This window comes from Poecilia formosa, unplaced genomic scaffold, assembly GCF_000485575.1.
Source record: "Poecilia formosa unplaced genomic scaffold, Poecilia_formosa-5.1.2 Scaffold10, whole genome shotgun sequence".
Lineage (NCBI taxonomy): Eukaryota > Metazoa > Chordata > Actinopteri > Cyprinodontiformes > Poeciliidae > Poecilia > Poecilia formosa.
This window is the reverse complement of record NW_006799949.1, coordinates 2,948,412-2,970,304: the sequence shown is the minus strand read 5'-3', so window position 1 is coordinate 2,970,304 and position 21,893 is coordinate 2,948,412. Positions and strand designations below refer to the sequence as shown.

The 21,893-nt window shown below is 38.9% G+C and overlaps 1 protein-coding gene across 4 annotated transcripts in view; it reads left to right on the top strand.

The window, feature by feature from the left end:
- The first annotated feature begins 5,250 nt into the window (after positions 1–5,250).
- rubcn (rubicon autophagy regulator) overlaps positions 5,251–21,893 on the top strand; it is a 25,407-nt gene continuing 8,764 nt past the window's right edge. Inside the window, exons 1-18 of one of the 4 annotated variants that reach the window (XM_007541799.2) lie at positions 5,251–5,650; positions 8,111–8,264; positions 8,694–8,777; positions 9,705–9,864; positions 10,002–10,108; positions 10,258–10,507; positions 11,750–12,166; positions 12,691–12,738; positions 13,979–14,074; positions 14,901–15,016; positions 15,123–15,321; positions 15,587–15,694; positions 16,450–16,524; positions 19,691–19,751; positions 20,111–20,243; positions 20,375–20,520; positions 20,913–20,977; positions 21,438–21,676. In XM_007541799.2, coding sequence (XP_007541861.1) covers positions 5,610–5,650; positions 8,111–8,264; positions 8,694–8,777; positions 9,705–9,864; positions 10,002–10,108; positions 10,258–10,507; positions 11,750–12,166; positions 12,691–12,738; positions 13,979–14,074; positions 14,901–15,016; positions 15,123–15,321; positions 15,587–15,694; positions 16,450–16,524; positions 19,691–19,751; positions 20,111–20,243; positions 20,375–20,520; positions 20,913–20,977; positions 21,438–21,676 — 2,499 coding nt within the window. In that variant the 5' untranslated portion in view covers positions 5,251–5,609. The remainder of the gene's footprint in view (positions 5,651–8,110; positions 8,265–8,693; positions 8,778–9,704; positions 9,865–10,001; positions 10,109–10,257; positions 10,508–11,749; positions 12,167–12,690; positions 12,739–13,978; positions 14,075–14,900; positions 15,017–15,122; positions 15,322–15,586; positions 15,695–16,449; positions 16,525–19,690; positions 19,752–20,110; positions 20,244–20,374; positions 20,521–20,912; positions 20,978–21,437; positions 21,677–21,893) is intronic. The other 3 variants (XM_007541810.2, XM_007541817.2, XM_007541825.2) reach the window with 3 other exon arrangements.

The following is a 21,893-nucleotide window of genomic DNA, read 5'->3' as shown; positions in this document are numbered from 1 at the left end:
AGATCACATTTTTTATATATTTATTTTTATTATTTTTTTTGTTTTTGTTTTTGTTTTGAGCTTGTATCATGTAGATGTTATTTTCTTAGACGCCCTAACTCTAAAACTGTAACTATTCAACCATAAACTCCCAAAAATTACATCACAATTTTGTCGCAACAATAAATAGAACTGAGAATATATTTTTTATGATCCCTACTGAACATTAAAAATAATTATACCCACAGAGGAGGTGAAGCCTCCTCTAAATTCCTCAGAGCTGAATTTTGATAACGTTCCTGGGAATCTGATCTGATTGTTGGTTAGGAGGAATTTACTTGTTTAGCCCTGAAGGAAGTAGCTACCTGTTTTCCTTAGAGATGAGCAATATTCTTTTGTTTTTTTTCCCCTGTTGTTACAGAGGGAGAAGGAAGATGACACCAGAGCATGCAGAGGTACGTGTAAAAACCTAGATGACGCCATCCTCAGCCACTTGTCAGCTACGTGTCGACTCGCACATGAATCAGAGTGTAAATACAAATCAGATTTCTCATTTTCTCTGTTTTAATGAATGCTGGCTGGATGGCAGCTAATGTTAACACCTGGATTTAACATATTTTATTAGGACTTTATGTGTTAGATCAAGACATAGTGAGTAACTATCACAGACAATGATTAATGAGTTGCAACATTTTACAAATGAGAATCTGAAAAGTTGAGATTCAAGCTTTATAATCAGATAAAGCTTGGTTAAACAATTAACCTGATAAAGCTCCTGAAGTCTACAATCCATATTTCAAGAGAGACGTGGTAAGATGGCAGTATTTTCTTTTCTCTGATATCCTGGCGAAATCAGTTGCCTACAGTCCACAGTTTTGGTGGAGAACATTAGGGAACAAATAGCAAAATGAATACCAATGAACACAACAGACTGGTCATAGAGAGTGAGAGGTTCAAATCAGGGTTAGCTAAGAAAGCAACAACCCAAGCTTTGAATATTTTGCAGAGCTCTGATCAATCCATCATTTCAGAGCGGAAACAATATGCTAACACACTAGGACATGTCTGACCGCTTATACTGACAGACTCGGCAATGATGCCATTAATCAGAGAAGCAGCCTGGCGGATTCTGGTAACATTAGAAGAGCTGCAGAGATCCACTGCTCAGGTGAGGGAATCTGTTGACAACTCGTCGTGCGCTGCAAAATCTGGTCATATGAAGTCCTGTTTGTAATTTGCAGCAAGCAAACTAAAATTAAATCAAATGAACTGTAACTAAAATTAAACCTGTTTCTTGTATGCCTGTATGTGGAGTAAAGTTAACATGATGGTGGCAGCAGCAGGTTGTAGGGTTGATTTTTTTTTTTTTAATCAACAGGGAGAGAAAAGCTGGTCATAGTTGATTGATAAGGTGCATGTGGGACAATACTGCAATAAAGAGGTTGCAAAAGAAGTCTACACATCCACCCAGAGCTAGAACGGACTGGTTCAGATCGAGTCATATTCATGTGTCACAATGTCCCAGTCAAAGTCCAGATCTAATTTCAATTAAAAATGCACCTCCTTTTCAAATTTGAACTGTAAAATTACTTAAAAAGGCACAATAACTGTAAGATATTTTTATAGGATAATTTTGAATTATCCTATAAATAATTATAATTATCCTATGATTCTGACTATATGTTTTTTGCAACTTGGCTTTGAATAGAAATATGTCCACCTGTATACAGGAGACATAAGAGCATGTTAGTGCTGGTGTTCAGACTATTCTGCATCCAATTATCTGCATGTTTATGTTTGGGTGCAAGCAGATCCAACACTAAAGATGACCTTAGTCATTCACCCCCGTTAGCACTTATTACGCAGTTTTCTGTTATGAGCAAAACCTGTCATTACTGTCAGGAGGATGAGAACATTTTCCCAAAACAATAAGTTTGCAAAAAAAAAGTACAGTTTCTTATAATCCAGTTCTAAAGTCCTTACAATGGATCCCTGGAGCTCAGAAAACAGATATTAAAATACTTATTTTAGTTTATAAGTCATTGAACGGCTTAGCACCAAAATAGATTAAAAAGCTGTTGTTGTATCAACCTTCCAGACCACTCAGGTCTTCTGGTTCTAATCTATTTTTCATCCCCAGAACCAGAACCAAGCATGGAGGAGCAGCATTCAGTTTTTATGCTCCATTAATCTGGAACAAACGTACAGAAAACTACAAAACTGCTTAAAAATCTGAGTTCCTTTAAATCGATGCTAAAAGCCATTTGTGTACAGTTGATTAATTGCAACCGGAACATCATAAAGTGTAGTTTGTATTTTTAATCCTGTCCTCATTTCCTTTTACATTACCACTACAATGTAAAGATTCGTTTTGCTGGTTTGTTGTTTTATTTCCCACTATTCATATAAAGCGCTTTGAATTGCCTTGTTGCTGAAAATGTGCCACACGAATAAAAATCGACTTTCATTCAAATATATATTGCTTAATTTTAGTTGTAGACAGTGCAGAAGTGGCAATATCCTGAAATATTAGGTAAAAATCTGAAACTATACAATAAAAATGACTTAAAGTCCCACTCTGAATGCCAACCATAGGTGTAAATTTAGAGCAGAATTTGTTTGTCTGAAGCACTGAGATGCACGATCATGAATCTATTTGGTCTTGAATATTGAGAAGATCAGCTTCCCTGGAATCCAGGCTCCTGTGTTTACAGGTGCTGTCATGTCATGTGCAGTTCCCCTCCCCGCTCCCCTCTCTCTTTTACAAAGTTACATTTAATCTGATTGTCTTGCATTTTGATCTAATCAAAGGAGGAATGAGCCTCGAGGCTATTTTTTGCGCCAGTTTTTCTACTGACCTATGGATGGCCTTCTAGTTTCTATGGATGATGTTTTGCTTATTTTAATGAGTTTATTGCTATTTTGCTTTGTAATCACACAGTAGGCTTTTATTTTCACTGAGTTCTTTCCTTTGTTCACATTATCTGGGTTTGACTGATTAATTTAGTTTTTGTTATATAACATGGTGGAAGAGAGCCTCAGGAAACCAGAACATTTTATTCTGCAGATGACATTTAATTGAATTAAATCCAGTTCGGTTTTTCTGACACACTCCTAAATCACAGATCCCGTCTTGGCATAAAAGTGAAATCCAGAGCTCCACTTCAAACAAGCACTTGTTTGCCATCAAATCCTGAGGCAGCATTCTGCTTGGAGGAACGGGAAGAAGGAGAACTGAACTGCAGAATGCGCTGAGAACGGAGCCGTTCTGTAACTTGATTAAACAGCGTGCTTTGCCTCATTTGGGGTTAAGTAGACCCGGTTGTGTCAACCTTCCACCACAATCCCAACTCTGAAAGAGCAAACTCCAAGAGCAGCGCTATCAGGCTCTAAACATCACTCTGTCATAAACTGGATCAGCCAGGCTTTGCGTCACTGTGGCAGGCCTTCCTTTTCACATACTTTCCACAGATCAAGTGTGTTCATGCAGCGGCACTTCACAATTATGAGTCACTCAGGCCCCATTAGCGTTGTGGAAGGTTAGGGGAGGGTGTTTTTAGCGTCACCATGAGCAAAGTGCTTCAGCATATTTAATACCAAGAATGAATGAATGAATGTTTCGCTGCCCTACAGCTTTATTCTCTCTTTGTCTGGACATGTTCTGGCTCCTGAAGCTCATTTTTCATATGTGACACATTAAACACCGCTGGCAGACAATGCAAATCTGTCTTTTGTGTAATATCAATTGATCTGGAGCAAAATATATAAAAGATTTATGGCATTAGTTTTCAGCCCAGATAAAACGTTTTGTTACATAATAAGTTTAACACAGTTCCTGAGAGATTGCAAAGAGTGATTGTAAAGCAGTAAGGAGTCTCTGGTTTCATGTAATATCGTAAAAGACAATGGAAGTCTTAGTCAATCCAGGAATTCGTCATTTGTGCTGCTGACATTGTTCTATGTCGAAAATACATGAGTTCATGTGTGTTTTATGCAAGCACAGTCACTCATTCGGTCATATGCAGTCTCGCCTAATAAACATCCTGTAAAAGAAATTACATCCTCTCTTTCAACTGTGTCCTTATTCTTTATCTTCTTATATTAATTCTGACCTCAAGTGTGTAAAAACACGTTCTGCAATAATTTACTAGAAAAAAAACAACAGAAAAGCAACATATGATCCAATAGCTTATAAAACCATGGAAATGATGGGAAGTTATAAACCTCTGTTATTCTTTACCAGTGTCTCACTTTGTTATGGAGGATTTTAGCGCAGCTCTTCTTTACAATATAGCTTAACTGCTTTCATGACCTGGTTTGAGTTCAAACTTTGGCCAAGGTCTTCTCACAGAAATCATTATTACTCTGCAGTTGTGCAATTGCTGCCATTTTATTCTTATCACAAGATGTACTGTAAGGTCATTGTTGATCATTTCTTGTTTTTGACATTGTGCTAACACACCTGTATGATTCAAATCTGCAAACTGCTTTTAGTATTTTAATTTAACTTTCCCTTCAGATCCTACAGGAGCTTTTCTATTTTGATATAGTTAAAAATAATGAGAACGTGGAGCCCTGTTGTGTGGTTTTTGAGGTTAGGTTAAAATAATTGTAGAGCCTGGTAAAGAACAGGTGGTTTTTAATATGTGCCAATGACCTAAAAACCCAAGAGAATGACGTCTTCTTTTTATGGTAGCGGTATAATAAATATAAACCGTTTGGTCCTGACACACCACTGCCATCTAATGATAGAAATAAATTGTTTCTTAAGCCAAACAGTTTGGTTCTGTTCAGCACAATGGCGCCGCCACGTGGACGTAATATAGTAGTAACCTTTCTGAGGTTAATTAAAATACAAACAAAAAGGAAACATATTGACTTTTCTATTTTCTCAGAAAAAAATCTATGAGTTCACTTGATGGATCTAGTGTAAAGAAATGTTGCAACATTTTTCGTTTCCACAATTTGACACTGAAAAGACAAACTAAAACAAAATTTATAAATAGCACAAAACAGCTGTGTTGCATCATGGATTTTTCTTTAAGTCATCTTTTTCAACCATGATAAATTAAATAGTTTGATAAGAAGCATAAATTGCATACTAATTTCTAGGTTATATCCCGTCATAAGTGTTATTTTGATGTTGCTATTTTTAAACACCAGGGGGCAGTAGCTGCCAAAGGTTCGTTTGGAAGTTGCATAGAAAGGTCTAGAAAGTTAACCGGTAACTGATTGCTCAAATCCTCTCAATGGATAAACTGAAAACTTACTGAAATCAGTTGAAAGATATTGATTTACATCCACCCAAAAAGACTAGACGAAACAAAACCGCCACTATCTAATTTTACAAATTTTGCTTCTTCAGTGCAAAAGTAGGCAGGGCGGCGGCCGTTTGCACCGCCCACTCGCTGATGCAGCATCCGCCTATGAGAGCTGATATGCGGCCTATTGTGTTTTGATTGCTGGCTTGGGTATTGTAGGTACCACAGACATGGCGGCGGGAGACTCGGAGTTTAGGTGACTCCCTCCAGAAACCTTTGCAGTAGCGCTAAAACTTTTTTGAGCATAATATCACAGGAGTTAGCGGGAAGCTGGCAGCTTTGGTGGGCAGCCGGCTCCGCCTGGAAGACATGATGGAGGTTACGGCGGAGGGAGAGGCGGAGGAGCGCAGGCAAGTGACAGCTTGGGCTGGGCGCATTACCTCCGGATAGCCGGGGGTTGGGTTTGCGTTTGGGTTTCGCCAGATTAACAGCACAACAAAACTAAAACACGCATCGACATTCTTTTTTGTTGACTGTTTAGATAAAGGTGGCAATAAATATGTTTTGTTTTTGTTATTACAGAAGCGCCTTTAGCGTGAGTTTTAGCTGTGATGCTAAGGCTTAGTGGACATTTGTATCCAGTCATTAAAAGTGAAGCTGTTATCAGACACTGATTACTTTGCCAGTTTTGTTACGTTACGTTATCTATTTGAAATGACTTCCAGTTATCCATTAGCTTTATTATTGCTAATTATTAACTAAGCGCTCATAGATAAATGCTAATCCTGGTCAAGTTGTGCTAGCAGCTAATGCTAACTGTCAAATAAGGTTTTGCAGGTTCTCCGTGATATTGTTGCCTTTAGACATACGAATTCGGACAGTTATGTTACTATTCACATTTTTTTCAAAGTTTGACAAATATGATTCCAGTGAATGGTAATACATATATATAAAAAACAATAAAAAACAATTAAGTTGTATTCTTAAGCAGATTGGGTTTTCTCTCTCCGTTTTAACTGTAAAATCTTTATCAATGTTTGACAAATTTCTACATGTATGCTTTCATACACAATCCGTTGTAACCTATTGAAAATGTCAACCGCCTCTTTGAGTTGGATTTTTAACACACTTGGTTAACACTTGAGGTATTTATAACCTACACGAGAACAGTAGCATTTGTTCTCTTCCAGAGCTGCAAAAACATAGCTCAGTTCAATCAAAAAGTACTTTATTAACTCCGGAGGCAAATTAAAGGTTTTAACTTGTACAATTTTCTTTAAAGAGTTGTTGTAAATGGCTTTAGACAGGAAGGAACTTCTGTAGCTGTCTGTATTACAGCACAACTAAAGAAATCTCTGATTGAAGACTCTGTTGTAAGGTTCTACAGTTGTCCCCAGAACAGAACCATCCCTCATTATCAGATTGTTGAGCTTTTTTAAGTCTCTGGTTCTGATGTTGCTGCCCCAGCATATGATGGCAGAGGAGATTTTACTCTTCACAATAGACTTGCAGAGCTGCAGCAGCCTGCTGGAAGCACTGAAGGACCTAAACTTCTTTTAAAAGTACAGTCTGCTCTGTCTTTTCTTGTAAATTGCTACACTGTTGTGTTCTCGCTTTTCTCCAGTTGAACCCCCAGGTATTTCTACTTCCCCACCACCTCCATTTATTCTCCCATGATGGAAATGGTGTTTGACCTGACCCTGTTTCTTCTGAAATGTACAATCTTCTTCTCTATTTTGTTCAAATTCAAGATAAGATGATTGTTTCCATGACACAAACTGATCCACCTGCTCTCTCTACTCAACTTCTCATCCATTTCTGAAAGACCTGATGACTGCAGAATCATTTGAGTATATCTGCAGATTCGGAGAATGGTTTTGGAGTTCCTAAAGCTTGTTCTCGACACATCATCTGGGCTATTTTATTTATTTTTTATTGTGAGTTTCATTTACTGCTGGAGAAGGACTTTCCAGGAGTGATTTTTTTTCCTTAGTTTTTGTTCCTCTTCTTTCCACCTCCAGCAAAAAAACAGATTTCTCTGCTCCTGTACAAGCCTTTAGACACACTCTGTCCTCTGTTGCTGCCTAATTTCAGCTGGCTCTGCAGTATGTGAGGAATTTTATCTAACTTTAAGCCAGTTACATGATGTAATTTGATTAGTGGCTGACCACAACAAGCTATTTCACACCAACAAGATTTGTTCTCATAAATGTGACCCTCTGCTCTATCAGAGTTATCAGTTCTAGTCTGATAGAATGTGTCTAAATTTACCATCTATCATTCTATTTTAGATTTACATTGTGTGACATATCTTTCTGTCTTTTTCATTACCTAACAAAAGCACAAAGTTATCATAACAGACCGTCCCCTCCAGACACTATCTACAGATTTGTTCTCCTTGCAGCCACGTATCTTTAGAGGGTAAAAAGAAAGTACTGGATTGAAAGCAGCATGACTCTGAGCTGTAATTTATGGAGTATCTCATTCTGATAGAGCAACAGAGATTTCGATATGAACAATACAATAATGTCATTTAGAAAGTCAAATAAACAATGTTGAAGTTTATCTATAATCTAGGCTAATGTGAAATGAGATATGAATTCCTAGACCTCTTATGTTATAGGTAGAAGTGGTTGTAGGTATAACATTTTCTCTGGGAAGCATCGAGTTGGACAGGACAGCTATTCACTGGACTGTAACTTTCATTAAGTTGCTGAGGCATCCTTTTTTTCGTGGAATGTGTTTTGATCTGTTGAACCACATTGCTGTCACCAGCACTTCTTTACTTCCCTCCTTAACCTCCTCACCCTGCGTCTTTTTTTGTTTTGTTTTGTTTTCTCCCCATCCCGGTCCCCCTTTTGTGCTTCCAGGAGGGAGCAATGGAAGCTGCTGTCCAGCCTGAAGACCACGGTGGAGGGCCTCGTGTCCACCAACAACCCCAACGTCTGGTCGCGGTACGGCGGCCTGCAGAGGCTGCACAAGGACATGAACAACATCCTCGGTCACAGACTGAAGAACGAGCAGGTCAGGGGATGCAGCTTTGTTTCAGTTTTTTTTTTCTTTTTTTTCTTGAAGATGAACTTCATCTTTCATCGGTGGGCATTCTCACACTTGCGCCCCAGTTGCAGCTTTTGATCAACTTTGACCCTAACCATCAACTTGGCTAGCCAACTGAAACGTTGACAAGTGATTGAAAACATAACATGGAAAAGTTTTTTTTTTTTTTTTTTAAAGCCATTTTGCAAAAGATTTCTCTTAGTAATTCACCAGAGAACCTCACTATGCTTTAAAGGAGATAATAATAATAATAAATAATGATACTGACCATTTTACCTTAGACTCAACCATTGTTGTTATTAGGCAACATCCCACACTTTATTCTTTATAACTGCTTTTTGTTGTTTATAAAAACTGATATTTCTTAATGTTTTAAAAACTGGTTTACTGTTGCAGATCTACTACAAGCAGCGAGACTACTGGCCTTTTGTTTGGTGTGTTCGCTACATCAGCCCCCACCTCGCCATGCACGTTGAACAGGTATGGGCTTCTCAGAGAGGGGAACAAAAGTGAAATCAAAGCATCAGATTCAAATGTTTGGGGAAATTTACTTGTAAATGTAAACTTAGAAAAAGAGAGGGTGATTTCTTTCAGTTCTGCATTTCTCATGTGCACACTTACTAGACCTAGAAACTTTGTGTCGGTTTCTTGCTTGGTAAGTTTGGAAGTGTCTTGAGAAAGTTAAGCTACAAGGATAATTTAATTTTTCTATATTTGTTTAAACATCAAAGTAGTTCTCTAGGTTTTGAACATATCTTTACTGCAAATTAGGACTATTTGCTGCGACGATATACTTCCTCATTTGGTAACTTAAGACAGGAAAACAATGATTTATTTCATAATACATGATGCATAGGGATTCATCAAATGGATGAGGGCTACTGTAGCGTCTAGTTTACTAAGGATAAAAGGATAATAAATTGAATTCATGCCAATGTGTTCTCTGTAGTGTGAATTAATTTGCGTAAGAAAAAGGATGAAAATCCGCTTTAGAAAAAAAAAAAGTACATTTGGAGGGGCAAAAATCATTAATCATAAAAAAATGTCAGGCATCCTAAATCTTCTTATGTAACTTGGTAGGAGCGTTTCATTGTTATGTCATGTGAAGAATGAAATGAATCCCCACAGCTCTTTGCTTTTGTGGGATTTTTAAGCAACAGATGGACTATTAGCAGCTGAAATGTAATTATCCTAATTTTTTGCTGCTGTTGCTGATCAGCAGGGCTTAACTGTGACATAACAGTCATGTGATCTCTTGCTTTCTGTTCTTGTTAGTTCAAGTTAAGTGCAACTGTGCACCTAGCAAAGTGTTCTGGTTGATTTCTCGTGTTTTGTAGAGCTTCAAAATAACAAATAATATGTTTGCTTTGGATATAAATATATTTATTTTGTGTTTTCATTTTTCAGTTCAGTCACCTGGAGCCGGTTCTGAGCAGCGGGGTGCACAGCGTCGGTGAGAGCCACAAGGCCGAGCGCTGGTTGCTGCACAGCTTGCAGGTTCATAAGCTGTCAGCTCAGCTCAAACCTCTGCTCAGGCATCTGGGAAACACACGGAAATATTACAACGGTGAGCGCACTGGTTGGGAGTGAAAATCAAACACTGTTTACTCATTCCATGTTCTCCAGTGGTTCCTGTTTACATGTTTTTTTTTTTTTTTTGTTTTGGTTTTTTGTTTGTTTCTTCCTCGTGTCCGTGCCTGTCAGACGATGCCTTCCTGCTGAGCGAGCCTCATGTGACGGCCATGTTTCAGTGTCTGGAGGCTGTGGAGCAGAATAATCCCAAACTGCTGGCCCAAGTAGACACGGTTGGGGTGGGTTACTCAAGCTTTCAACATGTGCTTCAAACTGCCTCTGTTTAGAAGAAATTAGTTCACCATCATCCATTAGTCAAGTATGGTTGAGTGTAAGTTGTAGGGAGTATGAAAAGGAATCACCTCAAGTGTTGATGTCCTTCCTCCAGCTTTCCCCGCTGAAAGGCTCTCCGTGCCTGAGTCTGCTGAAGAGCCAGAGCCTGTGTGTGCTGCCAGGGGCCGGGGGGGCCTGGAGGAACGCCGACACGGCTCCTGGAGGAGACTCTCTGAACCGCAGACTAACCACCTCAAACTGCTCTCTGCGAGAAGCGGTCGCAGCCAACCACAGGCCAGCAAACACTACAGCAGCTAGATCCCCTAAAGGCAACAACACAAGTGAAGAAAGCATCAGTACCAAGTGTAGGTTTTATGTGTCTCTGAATATATCTACATCATGTTTTCAAGATGTGCTAAAAGGATTTATTAGCAGGTTGTCCTTTTCATTTATGTTTTTTCTTTGTAGTCGTTGGGTTAAATATTAAACGGGTGAAAAAATCTATTGCTGGTTTCTGCAGGGTGAGTTAATTATCTTTCCCAATGACTGACAAAAGAACAAAGGTTATTGATCCATCCTTATTTCTCCTTCACTTTTTTTGAATCGTCAATGATGTTATGCTAGCTAGACTAATGGTAGATGGTCGTCTTTTCACCCAGATTTTCAGCAAGTGTTAGTAAACATATTGGCTATGTTGCTGTGAATTCACAGCAGTTTGTTTGTGAATTGACTGACTGAACTAAACATACAGAAGGCTAATTGTTTGCGGATGAGATCAGTATTTGAGACGCAGCCACTTTATAACAAAAACTGTTTCGATGTTTTCTCAAGCAGGAAATGACATTTTTTGTACTCTTCATCAAGTTACTATCAGGCTAGGTTTCTTTTATACATCAAGATAGAAAAGCTAAAATTTTGAGTAGTCCAAATTTTAGAAATTTAGATTAGTCTTGTATTCCTAAGTAATCAGGCAGATGCTGCTAGTACAAAATGCTGCAGCCAGAATCCCAACAAACACCAGGGAAGTGAAGTCTTACTGTTTGCGAAATGAGAGATTTTAAAACATAAACTTTTAAGGCAGTGAATTATCTCAGACCTACATACGTTTTGGAGTTGATTCTCAGGCGTGAACTGTGTACAGCGCTCAGATCATCAGTGTCCTTCACTCGGTGTCCTGCAGCTATGGAGCGAGATGAGGTGAGGCAGCTCAACATCGGAACAAGTTGCCTAAAAACCTGAGCTGTGCAAAAACTAATGATGTTTATTGTCCTGTTTAAATTGGGATACAAGAGATTCACTGCAACTTGCCCATGAAAGGCAAAGTTTACATTCAGTTTGGTATCGTTTTTTGTTTTAACTTTAATTTTTTTTTTTTTATTATCCAGTACTTAATACGTTTATTTCTTATTTTAATGTAATTTTCTTCACTCCCTTTTCTTTTCATGTGCTGTTGTACAGCTGTGCTTCCCCTGGCTGAAATTTGGCATCAGTAACAACCGTAGCAGAGTTCACTTTTTTGCACAATATAATAAATCAAAATAAACATGTTTTTCTTTTTCTCTGCAATTTTTCTGTGGTAATATTTTTTTGTTGATGCTGTGATACAGACACTACCTCTCCAGCCAGCAGCGTGGAAACTCCGTGGGTGGTCGCGTCCAGGCCCGGGGACGGTGAGCGAGGTGTGACGCCGTCTCCTGGATCAGTCTCCGTCCCTCACATCTCCCTGTCGGAGTCCCCATCCTCATCCGTTCAGCCCGAGGCCGGGGACTCCTGCGACTCCGACGATGGACCGGAGTATCTGGCTATCGGTAACCTGGGGCAACGCAGTCGTCGCGATTCCCGAAGCTCCATCCACAGCAGCGAGCAGGACCAGACAAAGGAACCTTGCACACAGCAGAGTTCCCAGACCTCGACCCCGCCGAGGTGCTCGTCTTTCTCAGAGGGCCAGAGGGGCCCCGGCAGGGGGGCCAAAGGACACACCCGCTCGTTTTCAGACACGGGGATCAGTCAAAAACTCAGGAATGGTGAGTGACGGGGACTGAATGTGCCAGACGACTAAATGCGCAAATATATTAAATAATGAAATGGTTTTACTGATGACATCATGTAAAGTCGAGCTGTTTTACTGGGCTAGTTAGCTAGCAGTAAAAACGAGCCGGATTTATTATCAGAGCGAGACGCTCCGACTGCCCTCTGCTGGGTTCCTACACAATCTGGGAAAGTCTGGAATTCGATTGGTGTCTTTTTCAGATTTGGATGAAAAAGTTTGGAAAAATATTTTCATATTCAGACTTTACTCCCTAAATAATATCCATCTATCTGTCTATCCATATTGCTCCCCATCCCCGCTGTGCTGGTCTGTCTTTCTGTTTTTCCGTGCAACATGTAAAATATGTAGGAACCCTGACTTTGTAACTTCCTGCCAGAAAGCGCTTTAAAGTTGACCTAACTTCCTCTGTTTTGCTCAGATTTGTTTTCCCTTTCAGCTTCAGTTAAACTGTCTTTCTCCTTTATCTCTCTACTCTCTCTTCTCACTCTTTATGCGAAGGAGGAGGCCACAGAAAAATCACCATAATAATAGAGGATCCAGTAGCAGGTTGGCAGTGCAGTTTACCTGTACTCCCATCATTTGACCCCATTTCACCCTCCCTTACTTTTTTTTACTGCATGTTTATGAATTTTACCCTTCTCATTTCCAGTCTTGTGCTCAGCTCGCGATTGGTTCCTCAGGAGCTGTATTTTATTACATTTTGATAAATTGCTTCAAATTCATGAAACAAATGGTTACCTCCATTGTGACTTTTCTTTTGTTCATGCACTTATTTGGTTTCTGTTTCCTGTCCTATCATTTCATTGAAAGTATTGCACTTTATTGTACCTTTTTTTTTATGTTCAACAAGGTGAGGCAAAGAACTTTTACAATCAAGAATTCAGCAGACTTTTTATGATCAAGTCCAAAATTGCATTTAGTTTAAAACACTTTACTCCATAGCCCAAGTTTAATAGTATCTACTGCAGTTAAAAGAAGTATTGAACACATTTTTCTCAGTTTAGATATTTCTAATGGCGTCAGTGGCTGGAAATTTCCACCAGATGTTGGTATCAGCCCAAGATATCCTCACCCACAATACAATCGAAGCAAATTCACCCCCCACATTAAGTTGTGGGTGGAATAACAGGTTTTAACACACAGACTTCTGGTAAATATGTAGTGAAACAAAACTTGCTTGGTTAAGAGCAACTTCCAGGCCTCTGTGGGGAAACTGAGTCACATGCTTTGCTGAGGAGTGATTCTGGCCCGTTCTCCCACACAGACTGTCTCTAGTTCTTTCCATAGATTTTCAGTTGGAGTCGAGATAAATGATTGAATCGTTCCGTCTATTAAGAGCTTCCTAGACCGTGTGCTTGGGATTCCTATCTATCCTGGAAAACCACACTTGTTATCAAGAAAGGACTGAGCTGTCCTTTTTTGAAGGGCAGCTCACACTATGATGTTCCCACCTGCAGACTGGTGTCTTTTTTTTAATTAATTTTTTTTATAGGAACTAACTTCTTTATTACAGACATGTGATGTGAATATCATGTCAATGGAAAGGCTAGAAATGTATTTCTTCAGGAAAATTGATGTTCAATGCTTATTTTAAATTATTGTACCTGTTTCTCCATGCAGGTAATAGCCATGATTTATATAAACAAATATCACAAAGAAGTTAAGCATTTCATTGTCTTCCATCACTTTTTCATACACGTTTCCATTAAGGATGTAGAATGCAGCTCAAAATGCAGTGAATAAGGTATTTTTATAGTTTGTAAAAACTTGTGTTTTTGTTCTTCAGAATCAGCAGGCGAAGACTCCAGCATGAAGGACTACAGTCCCTTCTCTCCTCAGCGCAGCGATGCCAGCACCCCCTGTTCTCTTTACATGGAGTCCTGTGAGTCTCATATCCTGTCAGAAAAAGATTCGTCTTTTTGTCACGTTCAGGTTTCAGTTGTATTTTGCTGTTTCTTTGTTGTTTTTGAAAGAAGCAGAAGTTTGGTTTTATTTTACTACAAAACGCATAATTAAACACATACCCGATAATTAACATATCGGGTATGACTAAATACTTTCTTCTTTTTTTTTTTTACTGAATTTTTTTTTTAATTCAGATCAAGAGCTCCAAGTTTGCACTGGAGCTCTTGTGCATACTTGGAAATTTTAAACCTCTTATGGTTTAAAATTTCCTTTTAAACCATAAAAGGAAATTTTCAGGAAATCTTTCTAGGAAGGAAAAGACTTCAATTTCTTATTTTTTTTTTAAGCCGACAAGAAAACATGAGATTCCCAGCAAGGAAAAAAAGCAAAAAAACATTTATTGTTTATGTGACTATAAAATGATTTGCTGGTATAAAGTTTTACTTCCATAAATTCAAAATAAATGTTTATTTTGAGATTCTGCTGTTTGGATGACCTAAATATTGCTCATAATATTACTCCAACATGTTTATTGTTGATAAAAAAAACAACAACTTTTTGACAGGTTTTGGAAAAATTCTTAAAATAAATAATTTTAATTTATCTCGGAAGCAAAATCTTACAGTGAAAAGTTTTGGAAAATTCATCCCTTTTATTCTGCAGAACAAAAAAACATGTTTATAAATGACTTTGAGCAAATTCCTAGATATAATAAGATACAGCTTAATCAGACATAATTTGTTTTCCCTTGTTTGTGTGTTTTGCGTATTGACTTAAAGTTGTGCGTACTGTGTTGACATCAGATGGGCCCCAGTACAGCAGTGTGCCGGATGGGATGTTCAGGAAGCCATCGAAGGGACAGAGCCTCATCAGCTACCTATCAGAGCAGGACTTTGGCAGCTGTGCTGACCTAGAAAAGGTAGAATCATGATTCACCTCGGGGTCACGGTTTAACAGGATGACAAAGGAACATGAAGAGTTTAAATTTGGGAGACAACATGTTGGGTAATATCCATGCTTTGCAGGAAAATGCTCATTTCAGCATCTCGGAGTCCCTCATCGCCGCCATTGAGCTGATGAAGTACAACATGCTGCGCCAGGAGGAGGACGGTGAGGAGGAGGGAGACAGCGACTCCGAGATTCAGCAGCTCAAACAAAAGATCCGTCTGAGGAGGCAGCAGATCCGCCGCAGCCGTCTGCCGCCCTTCACAACCTCCCAGCACCGTACGCCAAGTTACAACTCAACACCCAGCTCTCTCTTAAAATATTCAACTGATTAGTATTTTACATGACACTTAAATTATGTAAATAACTTGTTGGTAAGGGGGGGGCTTTAGCCTTTTTACCTATTTTAGTTGCTGATGTGATATGGGACAAAACATGAGAGAAAACCTAACAATCTTTTTACCAGTCATGGGTTCTGCACATCTTCAGAAAAAAAGTCATATTTGTTTTGCATAACTTGTTGAAACTATTTCCTTGTGCTCAGATTTCCACTCCACTGACAGCGGAGGCTCCAGGAGGAGCTCTCAGGACTCCTACCAGGGCCTGTCCGACTCCGGCTCGGCCGAGGAGGTGGAGGAGTGTGAACTGCAAGGTAAAGAGAGGGAACGAGGGATGAGAATGGAAAAAAAATTACAAATTTATTTGATGGCTTATTATTTTTTTTTTTTTACAAAAGAAAAAGTTGATCAGTTTTATCAATATAGTGAGGTGTAAATAATGCAGGGGATCGACTTCCCTTCTAGCTGCTTTCAAAGATCCAAATTTATTACTTTAATCCAAACAGAAAGTATTTAATTTATATCCTTCCCAAATCATTTTTTGTAAATTGATTTTTTTAGTTTTATTTTTTCCCCCCTCCATTTTCTTCATGAATCATCATCTCATAACATCGTTGGCTGCTCACCAATCAGCTTTTATCATCTCCTATAACCTGCAGGTCAGAGTACAGCGGCCAGTCTGCTGACTGTGGATGTAAAATATTCCTACTGGCGACACGTGACGAGCCCAGTAGGGGCTCATATGGGAGCTCCGGCTGTAAAAGCTTCATAAAATCTCCCGTCATCTGAAAACCCGAGATGATTAACAGAACATCTACGTCTAAACATGCATTATGTCGATAATTAATGACTCTCTTGGATGTGTGCTCATTAAACCCGGGTGTGTTTCTTTACGTTTTTCAGTACTGTTGATTTATTAACCTTTGACCTTCACAGCTCCCTTCTTGGTGCAGACTGTGTTTGGCTGGAACACTAACACACCTCTGTGTCCAGTGTTGAAATGTCTGAGTGGGTGTGGGTGTGCTCCTGTGGGCAGTGGCAGTGCTGAATGTTAGTTTCTGTCTCTCAGATGGCTGTGAGGGCCAGACCCTGCTGGCGGTGTCTCAGAGCGGCCTCTCCTTGTCACTCGCCTCCCTCTTCTCAGGTATCTGCTGGCTGACTCGCGGCTGACGCAGCTCCGTACGGCTCTATATACTGAGAGGAAGCGGGTGGCTCTGATCCAAACTGGGGGGAAAAAAAAATACCAGCTTTACGCTTCACTGGACTTTTTGAAGAGTCTGTAATTTATAATGACTTTGAAAAGTATTCATACCGCTTGACATGTTCAAACCACAAATTTATAAGTACTTAGAAAGTGCTTGAAATTTTATGCAACAGGCAATCGACCGTAATTGTGAACTGAAATGAAAGTGGCGTAGTTTTTGTTAAAGAAACCTGGGAAGCGTGACACATTTTATTTAGTGACCCAGAGTCAAAAAGAATGGAATAGAATAGAAATGACTTTTATTGTCCCACAGTGGAGAAATTAACGTGCAACAGCAGCAAAGTGACAGAACATTGAGACATGTAGTTTAATGCAGAGATTAAAAGAATGTAAACTTAAGGACGATATACTGTACTGTGAGGGATAGATTATAACATAAACATAAATGGTTTAAGCCAACCGGTGTAAAATAGTTTGTACAACAACCTCAGCTTGTCTTTAATAGGTTTGCACGTCTTAATTTCAGATTTGAATGGAACTTGTGCAGACCTGCTTTCAAGTCTTTCCACAGATTCATAATTGGATGATTACGCTTTGGCACGTGCCATTACAGTGTAGCTCTTACCTGTAGGCTAGTTGTTTGACTTTGTTGCTGAAGCTTTACTCCAGTAGCGAGTCTTTTGCCGAGTCTCAGACATTTTCTTGTTGCATGGCCTCATCCAGTCGCTGTCAGCTCAGATCAGCTTCACTGTTCCTGCTTTGAAAAGCGTCCCCCAAATCATGATGCTGCCACCACCGTCTTTGTTTTGGGAATCGAGTTCAGGGTGCTCTGCAGTGCAAGATTACAATCCTGACCAGAGAACCTCCTTTAACTTTTTTTCCACACCACTTCCTTCAGATTTTTGTTTAAAAAAAAAAAAAAAAGTAATGTTTAATTTTTCTTCAACTGTGGTATGAGTTATTTTGAGAGTTACTATAAATTCATCTTAAAACACGTTTCTATTAGGATATTATTATGTGATGGTATTTCTTTTCTGCTGGACTTGTGATATAGTTTGTCGTTGTGCACAACAGTTAAGGTTCTAGGAAAAGTACAGAAAAAAAATAACTATGCCTTTTCTTTTAATTCAATTTACAAAGGCCTTTTCTTGTTCATTCTAAAATAACGATTATTGGAAGTAAAACGCCTGGTCATTGGCCTCAAAATTGTGAGTTATAATTTGCTAATAAATAGACATATTTGAACATCTACAATGGTCAGACCAACTTCATAATTAGAGAGTGATTTGTTTTTGTTTTTTTCTTTTTCTGTAGAAGTAGCTGTTAATAGTGAGATTAGTTTCTGTGTTACTCTGTCTTGTTTGGAGACGAGCCAGCTGCCCCCTCACCTGAGTTGACCTGTGTGCTTGTTACTCTGCTGCTTCAAGGCTTTGGTGGTGCAGGAGACAGGTGTGCCTTTATCTGTCGGCTTTAAAGGAGGAGATGAGTGAAACTAATGGCGTCATGCTGTAACTGTAGCTTCTTCCATTATCATAATCCATCCACTTCATTATTTTATGTTTTATAGTAGTGAGTATTTATAATCCTCTTGTACGTTTCCAGCACATTTTGTTCTTTTTTTTGTAGGTACTGGGATTCAATATCTAAAACGGGAAGCAACATATTAAGTGTTTCCTGTTTTTTTTTTTTTAATAATAATAATAATGACCTGCCGTTATTTTCTGCTTCATGCAACTTAAAGCATCGCTCACCTTGATGGTAGATTCCTCAACAAAAAGTCTCTTAATTTTTCTGTTATGATCGCACCTCACTCCTCTTTTTGCCACAGACTAAAATCGTGTCAAATTTCAGTCACCAACCTGCCTGAATAATCAGCGCAAACAGAGCCGTCGTCTCACGCTTACTCATCCAAATCAAGCTGTTTCTCTAATTATGCAGATGTTTTCCTCTGCAGAGCTAAAAAGCCTTTTTATTGACTTGATTACCAGCTCTTGCTGCTGAGAACGTCTATTGTTGTACGTGTGAAAGGCTCTGAGTGTAATCTGTGCTATGTGACAACAAGCCGAAATGTTGATCCTGCGATAAAGAGAAACTGATGAGAGGGGAAAAAAAAACAAAACCCTGCAGGCGTTCTCCTGCTCTACCAAACCTGTTCTACTCATTTCCTTTCTTTGGTGATGTAGAAGAATCTGTCAAGCTTCTGCTGCATGCTCCTGCTTTCATTTAATAATCAACGAAATGTTTTTTTTTTTTTTTTTTTCAGTAGATTCCTTATTTTGTAAAGTTTAAATGTTAAAATGCTTCAATTTAACTCTGTAATGGCTTTTTGTACTCTTCCTGTAGCTAATTCTCTCTTTTTTTAACTTCCTGATGGGAAACGAAGCTAATGAGAAACTTCTTCCAGTTTTTGCTTTTTAACTTGCTATAGAATTATGTTCCTTCTATTTGTAGCATTGAAGTCTTTAAATCCCTGAGACACTTTGAATATTTTATGGTATAACACCCTTCACAATTGGTAGCACCTCTGGTAGAGATCTGTACTAGTGTAAAATAAATAAAATAAAACTTCAAAGACTTTTGCTGTGAATGGTGGCAAAATATTTGGCCTTTAAACACCATTTGTTACTTGAAGGAGATGTTAATTTATCTTTCCCATTTTGAAGGTTGGATAACTATTTATCTATTTGCCCTGCATTTTTAAAATTGCTATTAAAATTTTGTCGTACTGTTTTGCCCAATGACAGTAAATTAATTCTAATTCTATTTCACTTTATATTTATTCCTCCAGGGAAACAATGAGTCACAATTTTTACTGATTTAAAAGTTTCTCAACACTCTAGTCAGCTTTAAATTCGATTTAAAGTACCAAAATGCTTCAGATTCATTCGTTAGGAATTGTTGGGCGCTTCTCTGGTTGTGGCAGTAGCAAAGTTTGTAAAAACAGTTTCGTATTGTACTGTAATCCAAGATTAATTTATTTTACTGCTTTTAACTAATCTCTACCAGTGGTGCAAAAAAAAAGTGAGGATACCTTGTTTTGCAGGTTAAAACTTGTAAACCTCTGATGTCCTCTGATTAAACCGCTCTGTTCTCGCTGTGTCTTTAGATGCAGACATAAAGCGCAGTGTAAGCTCCAGTGGCAGGTCCTTCCTGAGCTCTGAATCCATGTAAGTTACAGTTTTGTGCATTATTAACTCGGTCTTTTTTGGTTCTATCTTTTGAATTCTGGTACTATTTGATCTTTCTAATCGTTTTTTACTCTCTGCAATGTTTTTGTATTTCGCAAGTTTAAATCTCTCAGAAAAGGTAAACTGATACAATAAAACCAGAGAAAACCCCTCATTTGTCCTCCAGAGACATTTTTCAGGAACTTCCATTTTATATCAATTTGCATCTTTTCTGCACTGTTAACCAGACTGGGGGGTTTTGTTGCGCTTCTGTTGATTAGCAGAGAACAGGTGTGGCTAAAGCAGGTTTTTTTTCCTCTAAGAGGTATTTACATGTTGTTCCTATTGTTTTTCTTTAGCTCTCCCTCCTTCCTCCAGTCTAACTCGGCTGAGTCGGTGGCGATGGGTTTGCTCAGGCAGTTCGAGGGCATGCAGCTTCCTGCAGCTTCAGAGCTCGACTGGCTGGTTCCAGAGCACGATGCTCCACAGAAGGTGCAACGTCTCATTTTAATCTGAACAAAAACATGATGGTCCCTCGTACAATAGTTATAGGTTTTGTGTTTTGCAAACATGTTCTGGAAAGCAGTGGAGCGTATCTAAGCTTTACTCTCGTCTCCTACCAGCTGCTGCCTATTCCCGACTCTCTGCCCATCTCTCCTGATGACGGAGAGCACGCAGATATCTACAAGTTGAGGATTCGAGTTCGAGGCAACCTCGAGTGGGCGCCGCCGAGACCGCAAATCATCTTCAACATCCATCCTGCACCAAAGTCCGTAAACATAAGTTCTCCCTCACTTTGCTGCCTTTTTAAATCTGTTGTTTTAATCGTTATTTATTGAAAAGCTTTTCATAAAATGTATTGACTTGGTTGCAACATGTGGGGCTTCATTTTTTTTATCAGAGCTACCTGCCAAATAAGACTGTAACAAACCCTGGGGATTTATTTAAAACAGTTGAAATTTAAACTTTTAACACGTGATGAAGTCAAGGACCTAACAAGCAAATATTTTTAGTAATGCCATAAGGTAAACCAGTCTTCTTTGTTTTCACATTTAAAGATATTTCAAAAAAATTACTTGAAAAATGGATTGTAGATGTCAGTTTCCATAAGACCACTGCAACCTAAATAGCCAAATTGTTTGGTGTTTTGTTTCATTTCAGGAAGAAGATCATTGTTGCCAAGCAGAACTACCGCTGTGCTGGATGCGGCACCAAAATTGACCCAGGTATGACCGGCAGCCACAGTAATACTAATGCACAAATGGAAACAAAGTGCAAAATGGTTTTAAATTGGGTTTTACATTTCTGACACATTAAGACATCCAATATTAAGTCCTGCTTAATAGACTGACAGACACTTCATTTATAGTCTGTTTTTATTTTTTTATTTTTTTCTTCGTTTCTTTGAAAAATGGTTTGCTTTTAATAGCTTCATTCATCATCTCAATTATGTTAAGTACTCTCTACTATTAAAAATACTCTTTTTTTTTTTTTTTTTGCATTATAGTTACAGTTGTCAGTTTGGTTGTCACCTGTTTGAGCAAATCAGACTGAAAATCGCCTAATTTTTTTTTGTCTTAATTGATCAAATTTATACAAAAAGTGGCAATTAGATTTTTTTTTTTTTTTTGTTTGACTACGTCTTCTCTCCTCCTGTTGTGTTTCTGCTGGCTGCCCTCGCCTCAGACTACATCAAGCGACTGCGATACTGCGAGTACCTCGGCCGCTACTTCTGCCAGTGCTGCCACGAGAACGCCCAGGCGATCGTTCCCGGCCGAGTTCTCAGGAAGTGGGACTTCAGCAAGTACTACGTCAGCAACTTCGCCCGGGACCTGTTGAGCAAGATTTCAGGAGACCCTCTGTTCAACCCGAGTGACATCAACAACGGCTTGTACAAGAAGATCAAGTCTCTGGAGTCTGTCAGGGTGAGTTCAGAGGCGGTAACATTTTCCATGCTGATGTTTACGAAGATTCACGGGTTGCATTCGGCTAAAGGAGACATTTCTTATCCTCACAAACATCCCAGAGGGAAGAATATCGAGTCCACAAAGAGTGAAATAACAAACTTGTGACCTGCTGCATTTTGAGTGAGGTGGAATGAATAGAGACATTCAGCATTTATCAGCTGCAGTTAAAATGATG